This window comes from Toxotes jaculatrix, chromosome 8, assembly GCF_017976425.1.
Source record: "Toxotes jaculatrix isolate fToxJac2 chromosome 8, fToxJac2.pri, whole genome shotgun sequence".
Lineage (NCBI taxonomy): Eukaryota > Metazoa > Chordata > Actinopteri > Toxotidae > Toxotes > Toxotes jaculatrix.
In genome coordinates this window covers 11,709,618-11,725,136 of record NC_054401.1, presented here as the reverse complement: position 1 = coordinate 11,725,136, position 15,519 = coordinate 11,709,618, and the positions used below count along the sequence as shown (strand labels likewise).

At 40.9% G+C, this 15,519-nt stretch overlaps 1 protein-coding gene across 2 annotated transcripts; it reads right to left on the bottom strand.

Annotated features, from left to right (window-relative positions):
* Positions 1 to 4,874: 4,874 nt before the first annotated feature.
* Positions 4,875 to 15,293, bottom strand: tuft1a (tuftelin 1a). 2 transcript variants are annotated; one of them, XM_041045448.1, is made up of 12 exons: positions 15,032 to 15,293; positions 10,031 to 10,108; positions 8,821 to 8,922; positions 8,625 to 8,711; positions 8,293 to 8,343; positions 8,066 to 8,152; positions 7,209 to 7,319; positions 6,861 to 7,084; positions 6,653 to 6,758; positions 6,464 to 6,547; positions 6,132 to 6,226; positions 4,875 to 5,946 (listed from the first exon to the last, which is right to left on the bottom strand). In XM_041045448.1, exons 1-12 carry the CDS (start codon positions 15,089 to 15,091, stop codon positions 5,874 to 5,876), a joined length of 1,158 nt encoding a protein of 385 aa, XP_040901382.1. In that variant the 5' UTR covers positions 15,092 to 15,293; the 3' UTR covers positions 4,875 to 5,873. The 2 variants fall into 2 exon arrangements, with proteins under 2 accessions (XP_040901382.1, XP_040901383.1); XM_041045449.1 differs by lacking the exon at positions 15,032 to 15,293 and adding an exon at positions 10,246 to 10,307.
* Between the last annotated feature and the right edge of the window lie 226 nt (positions 15,294 to 15,519).

The window sequence follows — 15,519 nt, the reverse complement described above, 5'->3', positions numbered from 1 at the left end:
CAATACATATTATTATAGTAATTTGTTGTGTGAATAGTGTCCAGAAGAGGGCGCTCCTTCATAGTAATTCCAAGGGGGAGTTGTAGGTTTCAGCAGTGAGGATCACTTCTGCGTTCAAAAAGCTGCAGGTCCTTGGCTGCCGCTGAGGGCTGGCTCCAGAAGTGAGCAATTCTCCATTGGGGGGATTTTTTTTGTACCACAACCGTTTTAGTGTTATTTAGGCTTAAAATTCTTACATAAATTAGGGCGTGGTTACGTTGCAGCAGCAGTAGCTAGTGATGGCTGATCACGGCCTTGTTGAAGCTTTGACACCTGATTCAAACAATGGGTTCATTACCTGAGGCTTCAATAACACAGTGCTCGAGTAGGACATCTAGTGGTCAATAAAATGAAGTGCAATCAAGATGTGTCATTTATTGGTTCATGGACTGTTTGGGATTTGATTCGCCATGCACATTCTTGTTCGACTACACTACATGTTTGTATGGTTTCAAGCTGACACAATAAAATACATATTATTTGACATGTCTGATTGTTGTAGGAAACAGCGATATACTTGGCCTGATATTTTCTGTTATGAATCGTAAGCTATCCTAAAACAAATCTAAATTGTCCATAGCTTAAAAGATGCTGAATACTGGGTGTTCAGTCCCCAGATGAAATGTAAATGTGATCTCATTCCAAATGTCTAACTCAGGAGCTAAATAAGACGCAGCTCTAAATAAAACGCAGCTCTGAATCGAACCCATGCTACATTGTTGCAAGACAACTAAACCAATGACAGGGTTTCGATTCTGAATGAAGCAGTAAAGTGGTTCATACGTCATAAATCACGTGATTTTTCCTAACCATTTGGCAAATTTTGATGCCTCACTATACTATGTCGTTTTTTTATGACATTTTGAGGTCTTACAAAAAAATCACATTTTTTGGCATATTTTGACACCTTACGGCCGTATGACATGTTTTATGACATTTTGAGGTCTTACTAAAATATGATTTTTTTTTTTGGCATATTTTGATGCCTTACTATACTATGACGTTTTTACGACATTTTGAGGTGTTACTAAAAAATCCCTTTTTTTGGCATATTTTGACGCCTTATTATAGTTTAGTTTAGTTTAGTTTAGTTTAGTTTAGTTAGTTTATTCATTTTTCTCAATCAGCAGTTGCAATAACCCAAAATAAAATAAAATATATTCCAAAATAAATATGCAAAATACAGTGATTCATGACCAAAAAGTAATAAAAGTTCCTCACCAACAGGAAGAACAAAAGAAAGAAAAAATGACACAAACAAAAAGAACAGAAGGACAAGAAAAACAAAAAACATACAGAAAAAGAAGAGAAAAGAAGAAAAGTGCGATCGAGAAGGAGCAGTGGGAAGCACAATGCTTATTCAAACTGATATGCCCCTGTGCACATACATACACATACCGTTACTTGCATGCAATATGCAGTGTAATCAATTTGTGTATGTTTGTACAGTATATCTACATACATCCATACCACCTACACCTACCTACAGTGCATATACACACCTATACATGCCCACCTGTACACAGCCCTAAAATTTGAACATTGTTTAAGTTCCACATCCAGTTTGTTCCACAGTTTTACTCCACTGCTTGATATGGTAAATCTTTTCATAGTTGTTCGAATACTGCGAATTTTGAAATTTAGTTTATCTCTCAAATTGTACCCACCTTCTCTATCATAAAACATTATCTGTAAATTCCTTGGTAATAAGTTGTTTCTGGCTCTGTACATGAACAGTGCTGTTTGGACTTCAATGATGTCATACAGTTTGAATAATTTAGATGTCAAAAACAATGAATTAGTATGTTCACGAAATCCTACATTGTGAACTATTCGAATGGCTCTTTTCTGCAGTATATAAAGTGGTTTCAGTGAACCTTTATAAGTGTTTCCCCAGACCTCTGAACAGTAATTTAGACAAGGTAAAACCAGTGTACAAAACAGAATGTGGAGTGACTTGTTATCCAGAAAATGCTTAGCTTTGGCCAGAACTGAGATGCTTCTGGATAATTTTGTGTAAATGTGCTTAATATGTGGTTTCCAGCAAATATTTTCATCTACTATCACTCCAAGGAATTTAGTCTCATGGACTCTTTCTATATTTACCCCCTCTATCTGCACCTGTGCCCCCATGTCTATTCTACTGCAGCCAAATATCATAAATTTTGTTTTGTTCAGATTTAGTGATAACTTATTCTTGTCTAACCATATTTTTATTTTACCAATTTCTGCAGCGATAGTGTCCAAAAGTTGCTGTAAATTCTCACCAGAACCCAAAATGTTTGTATCGTCAGCAAATAAGATAAATTTGTGGTTTATGGTCGGCATACCTTATTCTGAGTATTTGTCCAGATCCTCACTGTTCCTGATGACCATAACCTTGGCTTGCTCCGGTGTTCCGTTTAGTTTAATGAATATTTTACAGTTCGTGGTCCATGTGCTCTGGATTTTGCCTTGTTTTCTTAGTAAGCGGGGCTTTCCTGGCGATTTCGGCGTTTCGTTTAGTCAGATGCTCGTTAACGAAAACGTTGGATCCTTTCAGCTTCCTCCCTTGTTTTAACAGAGCGTTTGTGTACTTTCTGTTTATAAATCGCATGATGATGATGATGGTTGAAGTGCTGTCATTTTTCCGGGGCAGAGAGTGACATGCTTCGATGTTGTCAGCACTCACCTCAATCCCCTTGGACTCTAGGAAAGCAAGCACCTGTTGCTCCGGGGAGCCGACATCTTGCTCATTGGGCTACCCGCCATCGCCCACATTCACCGCGTGTGTCCGGGGCTTGATTCGGAGCCCAGTTACGATCACATCGTTCATTCTGCTGTACTGCTCCAGCTCAGCCCACTCTGCTCTCCAGGTACGCCTGACGCCAGGTCTTTTTTTCGGCGTTGTGGATTCGGAGAGCTTTCACTTCCTCAACCAGGTCTAAGATGGCTTTCTGCTGCAGTTTAACAGCAGATATTTCCTCTGACATAAAATCCAGCGACCTCTTGATCTCGTCGCCTTCCTCGGCTGTGAGTGCCATCTTTGGAGGCATGTTGCCAAGAGTTCAGAGGTCGCTCCCACTGTCAGCTGTTAGCCTTAGCCACCCGCTAGCTAGTTTCCCAACTAGCCAACTAGCACCGTAGTTCAGTCCGTGTTCCAAAATCAGTGTCTCAAACCAGGCAGTGATCACCGAGAGTGTCAGCAGATAGTCCGATATACGTGATCCAAAGTCAGATGTCAGAATACACAAAACAGTCCGAAGCCAAAATACACAATCCACAAGCAAACTATACTATGACGTTTATGACATTTTGAGGTCTTACTAAAATATGATTTATTATTATTTTTTTTTTTTACATATTTTGACGCCTTACGGCCGTATGACATGTTTTATGACATTTTGAGGTCTTACTAAAATATGTTTTTTGTCATATTTTGAAGCCTTACAGCTAGTGATGGCTGATCGAAGCTTCGATACCTAATTCAAACAAAGGCTTCATTACCCGAGGTTTCCATGTCACAGTGCTCAAGTAGGACATCTAGTGTTCAAGCAAATGAAGTGCAACCAAGATGTTTCATTTATTGGTTCATAGATCGTTTGGGATTTGATTCGCCATGCACATTCTTGGTCGACTACACTACGTTTGTATGGTGTCAAGCTGACACAGTAAAATACATATATTAAATATATATATTAAATACATAGGCTTTATTATTTGACACGTCTGATTGTTTTAGGAAACAGTGATATACTTGGCCTGATATTTTCTGTTATGAATTGTAAGCTATCCTAAAACAAATCTAAATAGTCCATAGCTTAAAAGATGTTGAATACTGGGTGTTCAGTCTCCAGATGGCAAACGTGATTATTGTTATTATTATTATTATTGTTATTGTTATTGTTATTATTAACAACAACGACAACAACAACAACAATAATAATAGTAGAAAACCATGTTTGTTATTTGGCATGGCTGATTGTAACTCTACATAATCTTCACGTATATTTTGTGTTGTGAAACATTGAAATGGTGCTGGTACGTTCATGAGATGTGTTCTACAAATACAGACTGATGTAATTTTCACATGGTACTGGTGCAAATACAGATTATATCATGCTATGTTTTGGGCTTCATTAGTAAAGAGGTTTATGTATACGTGGGTAAAGAGGGCAGTGGGTGTGCTTGTGTAACTGTTTATGAGTTTTGATTAAGACTCAATTGATTTCTTCTTTTACAAACTATTTCCCCAGCCTTGGAAAATAAACGTTCACACGGCACAGATGAGGCTGGGGTACACAGAAAATGCTTGGCTACTTGATACAGATTTGGGTATCTATCTAATTTATATAGTATATATCTATTGCTCTATCTACACTGATTCTCCAAAAAACACGCTATCAACACTACTGACTCTCAAAACACCAAACAACCGCAACAAACCAACATACTCTGCAAAGAAAAACTATATAGAGCTATCTAATCTCTGAACACATTCAACCTGCCACGTGATTAACATGACAAAGCAAACCAATTGGTAATCAGGGTCCCCAGTGCATTCTAATGCAAGAATAATTTTTTTTTTCTGTGGTGCTTACTATACAATTTGCCATCCAAATAAAACAGTGACATACAGTCAAATTGCTGCACAATGTTCTTTCACACTGTCAACACATATTATAGTAATTTGTTGTGTGAATAATGTCCAGCAGAAGGCGCTCCTTCATAGTAATTCACAGGTTTGATTCCAGCAAGTGAAATGAAGCATTGTATTAATTTTCAGTAATTTATTGACCACACGCACAGATAATAGATTAGAATGTCCTTCACGTAAAATCTCCTCTATCAAACAATCTGTCTAGAGGTTTTTATTTAAAATAAATAAATACAAAGGAGAAAGTCGTTAGGCAGAAATTAAAACATCAAATCACATTCATTATGTACAAAACAAGGTGAATGCATACACAATGGCAGGGAACTGAAATGCTTTATAAGAACTATTGAGAACAATGACACTTCTAAAGTAGCAATGCTGCCAAACATCTTTTTTTTTTCTTCTGCTTCCTCACAGTTTCATTAAGTGCCATATTGTTGTTGGAGGCTTAAAAACCATATCGTTATTTAAAAATGTCTTTTTTTTTTAAATACATTTTTAAACGCAGGGTGCTGTGCTTATATATGTCAGTATTTACATGTCAAAAGCATCATACCATTCACTCAAGTGAACAGAGTCATGTATGAGTGACTAATGAGTACAAGGACACAGGAGTCAGATCATCAGGTTAATGATTTTTACGTGAAACTGATCTGCCATGACAGCTTAGTTAGCTACAGTATATTGCTGCTACATTACTCTATATGGACTTAATGTCATTACCCATATTGGCGAAAAGTATGTCATCCTGCCCTTTGCACAACAGTTGTGTTTTGATACAACAACAAGGATGCCATAAACTCAAAGGTCAAAAAAGTGATCAAAAGAGGGCAGGACTAGGGAACACTAGCATACAGTATGATGTATTATAGGTTAAACTTCGAAAACATATCAGGTGTATCAGTACACTTGATGTATCTATATTAAAGCTGACATGCACACACTCATTCACTATGCACATGCACAAAGCACACAACAGACCCCAGTGTATGTGTCCTGCCAAATACCACACAGTTTCCTTCAAGAGTCTTTGTGGTTAGTGGAAGTGTTGATGTAGGAAGCTCAGGCCTGACATTCAAAATATTGGCATGATCAGATGTGGTAGTAGAGCTGCTGTTTGGTTTCAGTCTGCACTGAAAAAGTTTGGTGGTTTTGAGCCCTTCACTTCGGAACTGTGTTGTTCTTCTGCACAGTCGCTTCATGACTTGATCTCAATGACTTTGATGAAAGGGAGTGGTTTGTTAGATGAAGTGGACAGCTTGATTGGTTTACTGTGGCAACAATAGAACAAAAAAAAATGTTATTTGTATCCTGATAAAAGCACAAAAACAATAATAAAGAAACGTGTGCAAATGTACAACTAGAGTAAATCTAAGTGAGCTTCTATGTGTGGTGGAATGCTTTGTTTGAGGCCTGAGACCTGAAAAATCTGAAAAGTAAGGGTAAAATAAGTTACCTGTAGACAATCTGGGGATTACGCTCTGATGAAAGGTAGGAATTTGACCTTTGTCCTCCCAGGAAGTAGTCCATCTGGTCACGCATCTCTCGGTTCTGCACACACAGGAGTGGTCAGAGGTCAGTTAACATAATACCAGTAAGAGTAAAATAAATACATACAACAAACAGAAAGTTGTTGCATCTATTTCCTTTGTACATCCCTCTTCCTCTGCAGAGATCAGGCAGAGGAGGATCCTTGAGGAGGATTTCCTTTCTCCTATTGCCATCTGACCCTTCATTCTAAATTCCAAGTGAAATTCCACAACAATAAAGACCATAAGCCGTTCTCACCTCAGCTTCCAAGAACGCCACTTTCTCCTCCAGCTCTTTGATCACGCGGTCTCTCTCCTGGATCACCATGCGAGAGTTCTGGAGCTAAAGACGAGCAAACACACGATCAAACAGTGAGTGAATCCTGCACAAATATGAACATGGAGACAATGTGTTTGCTTTACAGAATCTCACACATGTGCGCCTCACCTGTTCAATCATGTGTCTGACTTTCCTCTGTTGGCTTTTCAGCATGTCATCCAGATGGTGGATCTTTTCTTTTAGAATAGCCACCTCCTTCTCCAACTGTTCAGCCCTAAAAAAAACCACACAGACATTTACCTTATAGCACAGTAGTGGCAATTTAATTGCCAATGATTGATAAAGTGAATTTGTGTGTGTATGTGTATTAGCTGACCTCTGGTCGCCTTTCTGGCCCTCCTCTCTGATCTTGCGCAGCTCGCGGAGTTCCTCCTCACGGTCGCGGATTGCCTCCCGCAAGGTGGCGCTCTCCTGCTCCATCCCTCCCAACAACCTCTGGAGCTCTTCGATGCGCTTGTCTTTCCTCTCGCTGGCTTCTTCTGTGCTCTTCAACTTCTCCTCCTGTTCACTCAGACGCTCCCTCAGCCTGCTGCCTTCAGTCTACAGAAGGAGGCAGGGAATTTAGTTTGTTAAATATGAATTTGGTGCAACCAAAATACAGCATGTATGAATTGTAATGATGAATGATGAATGTAAAAACGTGCTGTATGTGTGTATATCTTACTTGCAGCCTCTCCTTCTCCTCTTGGTGTTTCTTCTCAGCTTCCTGCAGCTGTGCATATAAACGCTTACTGACTTCCCTCAGCTTGGTTCTCTCCGCTTCATCATCTGCTTCCTAATAGACAAAGAATGAAGTATTTAGCAAAATGATAAATAAAGAGCTAGAAAGATCCTTTTATGATGATGTCACATTAATCTTGTTTTATTTTGTTCAAGTTCAGTGGGTTTGGCTGTCATAAAGAAAACAGGCGTGACCGTGTGCGTCACTAGAGCAGTTGGATCATGACTAGTGTTTTCCCTCCTATTTCAGCAACACATCTGTGAATAAGCCAGAGCGTGAGTCACAGATAAATGCTATAATTGGTGCAAAAACAATTCAACCAAACACAGTGGTGTCAAGTTTTGTTGTGCTCGCACAAAACATTGCTGACATGCAAACATTAGTGGCTTCTAAAAGTGCATGGCTCAGAGAAAGCAACAAAACTATTAAAGGATGAAGCATCTGTGGAATGCTGGGAACAATGAGGAGGGCCTGAGCACAATAAGACATAGAGGCGGGGGAACAGTGTGTGCTAGAACAGCTCTCTCGCACATTTTTCATATACCCCGGGGTGCTATCATTTTGTCAATGTCATTTTAATCCTCTCTTTTACCCTATAATACATCTCTCTGTTTAACCTTACACCTCCTCCTATCTGTGTGCCTCTTTGGCACACATTGTCCAGAGAACAACTCACACAGCGGACTGCGGCTATGATACGTGAGATTTGACATGTGAATTGCTCCATTGTTCCATTGCTTCTACACATATTCTATATATACAACCTTGCATAGAGGTGATTCACGTGAGAGGCCGCTCACCTGTCCGTCAGCTTTAACTCCTCCCTTGGGGGCAGACGAGGCGCTCTTTCTGAAGGGAACGCTGACTTTCCACCCGTTTGTGTGCGCCTGGTGAGAGGAAAGGAGGAAGTGAGCAAGGAAAGAGTGAAAGATGGAGATGAGAGAGGTGGAGGAAATGCCATCAAGCACACAGGATGTAAGCTTAACAATGGTAAAGCCACATCTAAGCAGCCTAAAAAAAGACCTACCTTGTTTTTGGCCGCCATCTGCTCCCTTAGTGTCTTCAGGCAATACCTCACCTGAGCAAAACACAGACATTATAGTGAGTTACTGACATATTATCAAATAATATTTCAACATGCGTGTGTTTTGGGCTCTATCAAATGATCAACACAAGACTTTAATTGTCAACACAGAGAAAACAAGGGCGGAAGAGACACACACAGGCATGAAAGCGAGGAGGAATTTACATGATGTAAACATGCAAATTCTTACATAATCCAGGAGACAGGGTTGGCAAATGTTAGTGTTAGTGTGTGCATTACTGAGATAGTCAGTTAGAGTTTATCCAGAGACTGACCTCCTGTATCTGTGAAACTTCGTCTGACAACATCTTCAGGCTCTGCTGGTGTTTCTGCTGCTCTTGTCTGCGGGCCTCTAAATACACCTGGAACAGGGAGAGACCATGGATGTTAAACACCAACATAGCCGCACAACAAACATAGTCCTACAAAATGTATTTCTTGTAAATATAACAGCCGATTTTTCCCACTTGCCTTGATAACTTCGACCTGCTCCTCTGTAGACTTGACCGGTTCAGGGGTCAAAACTGTCCTGTCGCTGGCCGGCTGCACCAGTGCAAACGCTCGTCCGACTGGCTGGAGATCGGAGACTAGTGAGTTAACAACGTGGTATGGGCTGTGTTGTGTGAGCATTGGTGGATGGGTGTGATACATTTCCAAATATCCTAAGCAAATGTGAACATGAGTGGCTTCATTGTGCTTTCCTAACACCTGGACAGGAGCTGTGATCAATATTGCAACACAGCATTTTGAAAGAACTGCCAGAAGTACATGCTTTAATAACCATTATGAAACATCTGGTGGGAATGTCTGACATGAATGATGCAATTAAACTAATAACTTGCAAAACTGAATAAATGGCTTCTCTCAGTTGCGTCCTCAACAAAATATTCCTGTGTGTGTGTGTGCATATGAATGTCAGCCTCTATAATCAGTGGGCAGAAACATTTAGCCATAATCACTGTGAAGACTAACCCATAAACATCTGGTGCTTCTTTGGAAGTGGTAAACAGACTTGGTCAAAACCATAAGCAGAGAGAGTGAGGGAGGGACATGCAGAAGAAGGAGGGGAGATGTTATGCAACTCGGCAGCTCTGGTGGTCTCTTTTTTTATGTAACTTTGGCGCTGGTTTTGGTAGAACAATGGTTGTCTTGAGAGGTTTTGAGTTTGTGGGAACCACACTAATGAAAAACTAATGGCAGCTGTGGCATGTTTACAAGTGGTTGGCATCTCTGTACAGTTTGTGTGTAGGAATGGGGCGTGACAGATGTGTGAATGTACAGTAGCTCTGAGCTAATTCCTCGCAATCACCGACAAGATTAACTGTCAGAAGTTCCAGATCCAAATATGTGAATGACAGCACCTACATCTCTAAAGAAAATAGTGCTACAGTTTTTTTTTCTCATCAAATAAACTGCAAATTATTCTCTCATGTCTTCAAATAAATAACAGTGTCTCCATTACAGATGAAATGTCAATATAAGAAATATAATAGCAAATAGTAAATATAATAGCATATTATCTTAAACCACATACTTTGCCCTCAAATATCCAAATCATGTATTTAAACTACACTGGTAAATCTTATTTAATGTCCCTCTCTAAGACTCCTCTATCTCCTACTATTCTGCAATCCAGGTCATTTCTTCGCTCTGTAAGTTATCAGGAGTAGGAAGTTCTTACCTTGTCCCTGTGCTGCTCCGTGCTCCGAGCTGCCTGGCTCTGGTCGTGGAGTGTGAGCCGCAGTCGCCTGCACCCCTCCTGAAACAGGCAACGAAGAACAGAGAAGATGAAGTGAATCCACAAAGAGACCGTTATGTGATGGAGAGACTGATTGAGGACTATTTTGAAGAGGAGAGAGGAAAAAAAAAGAGGAGGAGAGACTGAGTCATACTCACTGCGTGAAACAGAGAAGGAGAGAGAGAGAGGGGGCAGCAGCCAGAAAGAGCGAGGGGTACAAGCGTCAGATGGAAAGTAAAAGTTTTTCACAGCTGCACAGAGACAGATTGTTTTATTTAAAATGTGTGCTATGGACGTCAGAGGGACTTAGGCGGAAACTCTCCAGACGTTCGCAGCCAATTGGAAGCAGTGGCTGGATTTCTGGGAAAGTGGGCAGAAAATGTAATGTCAAGCAAGACAGAACATTTCCATGGAAACAAAACCTCACAGTAGCCATAAACAATCTGGCATGCGGACAATATAATAGGGAGGAGTAAGTCTGAGACAAAACAATGCACAGATGCAGCACTCGGCGAACACTTGAAAAAGCAAAACACACAAACCTTCAAACTTTTTTCTTTAAGACACAGGAGGGGAGCTGCTTTAACAGGAAAAGTCTCGAGTGGGATGTGAGTGGGTGTGAGTCTTCCAGCACAGGGAACCCCCTTTTAAGTGACACCCAGTGAGTGTGCGTGTGTGTGTGCAAGGATAAGTATGCGGATGTGAGGGAGGAGGTCAAAAGCATTATATAACTCATTCCAGCCAACACAAATTGTTCTGTTTATTCTCCCGTGTATTCACTGTGTCCTCCTGGTATTTAATAAATGTCACCTCTCAGACGTGAAACAGGCAAAGAAGAAATGGCTGCAATGCTCTACTGTGGTTAAACACTGTAAACTGTGCACACACACGTCATTAACTGGTAATATATTACATCGACCTAATTTGTTAATAAGTAATAAGTCTGGTGGACGATAACAGAGTAATGTGAAGAATTTGACTTATTCTGCTGTTATCCTGATCACAATATAGTGCCTGCAAGCATTTCTCTACAAGGCCATGACGTGAGTTTGAGTGGGTGTGTGTGTCTCATTTGTTTGTCCCTACTTAGCCTTTTGTACAGTCCTACTTTATTTCTTTGTTTTCTTAACAACCTGCTGCACAAAACCTTGCATCTCCTGTTCAGACTGTCAAAAACACTGTCGTGGCACTCGACAAAACAGCCTCACCTCGAGGTCCATTTGGTAGCTGTTCTAGAGCTTTTGGTGTTCAAGTTTTCATTTTTTAATCTGTATATTTTGAGTTTTAGCTCCAGACAGGGGAAATGGACTGGGCTGAGCTGCATAATGCCATGATAAAGAGCGGTGAATATTTAAAGCAGAGGAAACAACCTAATAGTTGGGGTGGGGGTCCAACTACGACAAACAGAAGTCAGAGAAATGAAAGCAAAAAAATTCCCCTCCTTGTTCAACATGCTTTCCTCTCAGATTACAGGCACCTGAAAGCCCTCATAGGGCAAAGCGATTAGGGGAAGAAAAGAGAGGAGGGGGAGAGAAAAGGGGAACAGTGAGAGGTTTGTTAAGAAGGAATCCATCATTATACAACTTCTCTGGCCCTGCATAGACAACCAAACAAAGACTCTGCTAATCCTCGCTCTGCAATCGACTGTTTACCGGCTAGTCTCTCTGTCTGTCTCTTTTATATTCACTCACGCACACACACACACACACACACACACACACACACACACACACACATACAAATAATGCCATGTATACCAGTAATACTAGACTTCCTGGGAACACAGACAAAGGGATCAGTTGGATGTGCTCATGGACAGTGATGCATGCATGCACACCTACACTGCCACTGGCAGGAAAAAGAAAAACAACACACACACACAGTAACTCAAAGTACACACTACCTTTATCACAGGGCAGAAACTTGAAACTTAGCGCACACACACAGTGTATCCACGCTACTGGGTGCACCGACAATGGGCACAAATGATCACGGGGTATGGCCAGGCTGAAAGGCTTAGAGGGTATGAAGATGCTTTTGTTTTTGGACTTTGGCATCAGGAGGCCTGTAAATCATCTGCGTTCAATTAACTAAGGGGTGACTACTTTCCTGAGAATGTCACTGATAAACAGCCAGAGCTGCTGGATTTGGGACAAGAAAAAATGTCCCTCTGAGCTGTGTGACTTTAAAAAACTGCCTCATATATAACTGCTCAGAATTGTCAACTCAGGAAGCAGCAGGTGTCAAGGCCACCTCTTGTGCTTCCAGGTGTAGTGCCTGCATTCCACAAAAAACCCTTCAAGAGAGCATATGTGCAAACTTCAACATCCATTAAATCACTCCGTCTTTCTCTCTCTCTCTCTTATTCACTGCTTTCCCATACCTGCTGCACAGATGTCACTTTTGTCTTTTGTCCAACTGCGTTATAAATCTCAGCCTGTGAGGCCCTGGGACGACAGGTGTGAGTCGACAACGCCAACAACTTCGACTGAAGGTGTAGAATCAGATTCAATAACAACGCCCCTACGATACCTGAGTTTCAGTGTCTTACTCATGTAAAGAATAAGGAAAATAAACATACTGTAAGTGACAAACTCCAAAGCACATCCGTGTTTAAAGTTGTCTTTAACAGAAGCAGCTGAACAGGAACTATACCCAAAGAAAACTTCACAAAGTTGTGACTTATATGAGGAAATATCTGCGCAAAAAAACCTTTGTAAATTCTAGCTTCTCAGATGTGAGGATTTTCTGTTTTTCTTTACATTCAGTCCATGTATATGACATTAAATTATAGTTTTTGCACTACGAAGAGGTGGCTTTGGGCTCTGGGAAATTGTGTTGGGCATTTTCTGACATTGTATAAAGTATTAATCAAGTAACAAAGATAATAATCAGCGTTAACTGATAGTAAAAATAAGTGGTTTAAGTACGTTCTCTACAGGGATTCAATCCTTTAGCATAGATCAGCTCACTCAGTTGAACTCTATTTCCCAGGTAAGTTAAGGCTATTATTGTCTGACTGACTGAGGCCTGGAACTTCAGTCACTCAACAGTCAGTATAAACTAAAGGATTAAGCTAAAGGTTAAGTAAACTGTAAAGGTGTTGCGTGGATTGCGTGTATATTGCCATGAGAACATGAACAGGTGGACCATGAAGGTAAACAGCTCATCCAGGAACATGAATCTGAGTCATAGGGTGAGAGCTGCCATCAGGGCAGACTCCACAGTGATAGAGAACATTATGATTCCTACAATCATCTTAGTGTCAGTAATAATGTCTTTGGTTTTTGTGAACCAGGAGTGCTCCAGCTTGCTCCTGTTGTTCCTCTACATAGATGCATTTATATGTCATGTCTGGCCAATTCACAGCCAGTGAGGTCAGACACTCCTGACTGAGATAGTGACTGAGAACGAGGAAAGACAGAGGGAATGTGTTCAGTCAGGGATAACCGTGGCATTATCTAAAAAGAAACAATCTTCTCAATATTCTGGGCTTTTAGGGAGGAGACACTGAAGGCCTCTCTCTGCTACATCAGGCGCATTCCTTCCCCACATGTAGCGTTACAGAACTGATAAACTGTAAGGGCGTTGTTTTTATTAAAAACCTTTCAATTCTGTACAGCCATTATGGTAATGTTACATATACAGGTTAAATACCTCGTCTGCTTTATTTAGACGACCCAGAATAACCGTACCAGATATGTAAATAGTGTAGGTGCGTGACTACTTTACTGTTGGTTTTGACGTTGACAAAGATGTTCTGTTTGCAGCTGATGCAAATGTGCTATCAGTTGCATGTTAAAATGTAATGTATGACAGATTAAACAAAAGCTGAACAAACATGGAACTTTGCAAATTGCTCCACGACACATTCCTCAACACAATTAAACAGTTGTACGCTCCTTTGTACCTTTGTACGCTCTGACCTTTCTGGCAGTTGTACTGTTACACAACAGAAAGTGATATTTACGTCTGGACCAGTGACACAATTGTATAATCTCGTTCTCAAATTCTGCTCGGACTGCTCTCACTCAGTGATATTTTATCAAACACAAACATAGCTGATAGTGTTTTCTGTAGAACCCTCCATTAAAGACCATGACCTGATATGAGTTCAGTGGACTGGTCTGCTGCCGAGAGGTACTGAGCTCAGTGGGAGGCTGCTGATAAGGTGAAAGTGTCATGTTGCTCTGCAACCTCATAAATGACAGTGCAGGTTAACAGTTTTCAGGCGAGGTGAATGATTAAGCCATTTCTGCCGCAGACTGGGGGTAAAGCCGTTGTACTGTACGTGACATAGGCAGCTGCTGCGCACTCATCTTTAAGCATCCAGCAGCAAAGCACTCCCTGTAAATCGAGCATGTGTTGTGTTTAATCCTGTTTAGCAACACTTTACATGCACAGGTGGTGCGCATACTGCCCAGGCAAAGCTTTTACAGGTCCTGTAGCTGTCTGTCAAAACTGCAACTGTAAGCCCATAAATGAAGTGGGCTGAAGGCACCTGTGACAGGCACAGATGTTATTTGGACTAATTCTGAGCTGCTGTCTTTATGTGTGTGTGTGTGTTGGGACATGGGGGGGCTAATACTTTAATTACTACAGAGAGCCAGAGACTTAACAGTAAATACACCACTTAGAGCAGATGAAGAAAACTCAGCCTTAAGATCTGTGACAGAATCACAAAATCACACAGGGCCTTTAAACACAGTCCACAAAACCGAGCAGTCATGGAAAGAAAAAAGAGAAATGAAACTTATTTTAACTGAAAAAAACAAAAAAAACAAAACAAAACAAAACCGACCAACAGATCCAAAAATTAGGACTGAAGAATGTCTTTACCACCTGTGATTGATTAAATGGTTCAAAATGTACACATAAATACACGGAGGCCAACTTCTAATTGAATAGACGAAAGTAAGAAGTGAACAATATCGAGAAACTTACTCCATATTCTTGGTTTCTGATGTCCTCAACTGTGCACAGACTTCTCGTCGTTCCGTTCATCTTTGATTGAAATGTAATAAATAGCCCTCAGACAAACAAACAGACAGGCAAATAAATAAATAAATAAATAAACAAACAAACAAACTCTAACTATGTCACACTTCCTCCTTTACAGCTTCCCAGCGTCTCGCTCCTGTTCGTCCACAGTAGCAGCTCCTTGCTGTTATCAGTCTCCAGACGCGGTGCACAGACCGGTGTATGTATTCCTGTGCCTGCTCCCTCCTCCCTCCTCCCTCCCTCTCAGCACATTGTGTTAACTTCTCTCATCACGTCACTGTGGGAGTGTGCAACGAAAACCAAGCAACCCGCCTACAAACCGACCGAAACGGCCAAATAGGGAACTGGGGAAACAGGGAATAGCTGTGAGGGGAGGGGTTCCGGAGGCTGTTGGAGATACCTGCCTGCTCCAGTACAACTGCCTCTGGAAC

Excerpts from the sequence above, each read along its gene's own strand:
- tuft1a (XM_041045448.1), bottom strand. The coding sequence starts at position 15,091 with ATGAACGGAACGACGAGAAGTCTGTGCACAGTTGAGGACATCAGAAAC. Across the intron at positions 8,923-10,030 it reads CGGAGCAGCACAGGGACAAG|CCAGTCGGACGAGCGTTTGC; the intron begins GTAAGAACTTCC and ends TCCGATCTCCAG. Across the intron at positions 6,759-6,860 it reads GGCCAGAAAGGCGACCAGAG|GGCTGAACAGTTGGAGAAGG; the intron begins GTCAGCTAATAC and ends GGTTTTTTTTAG.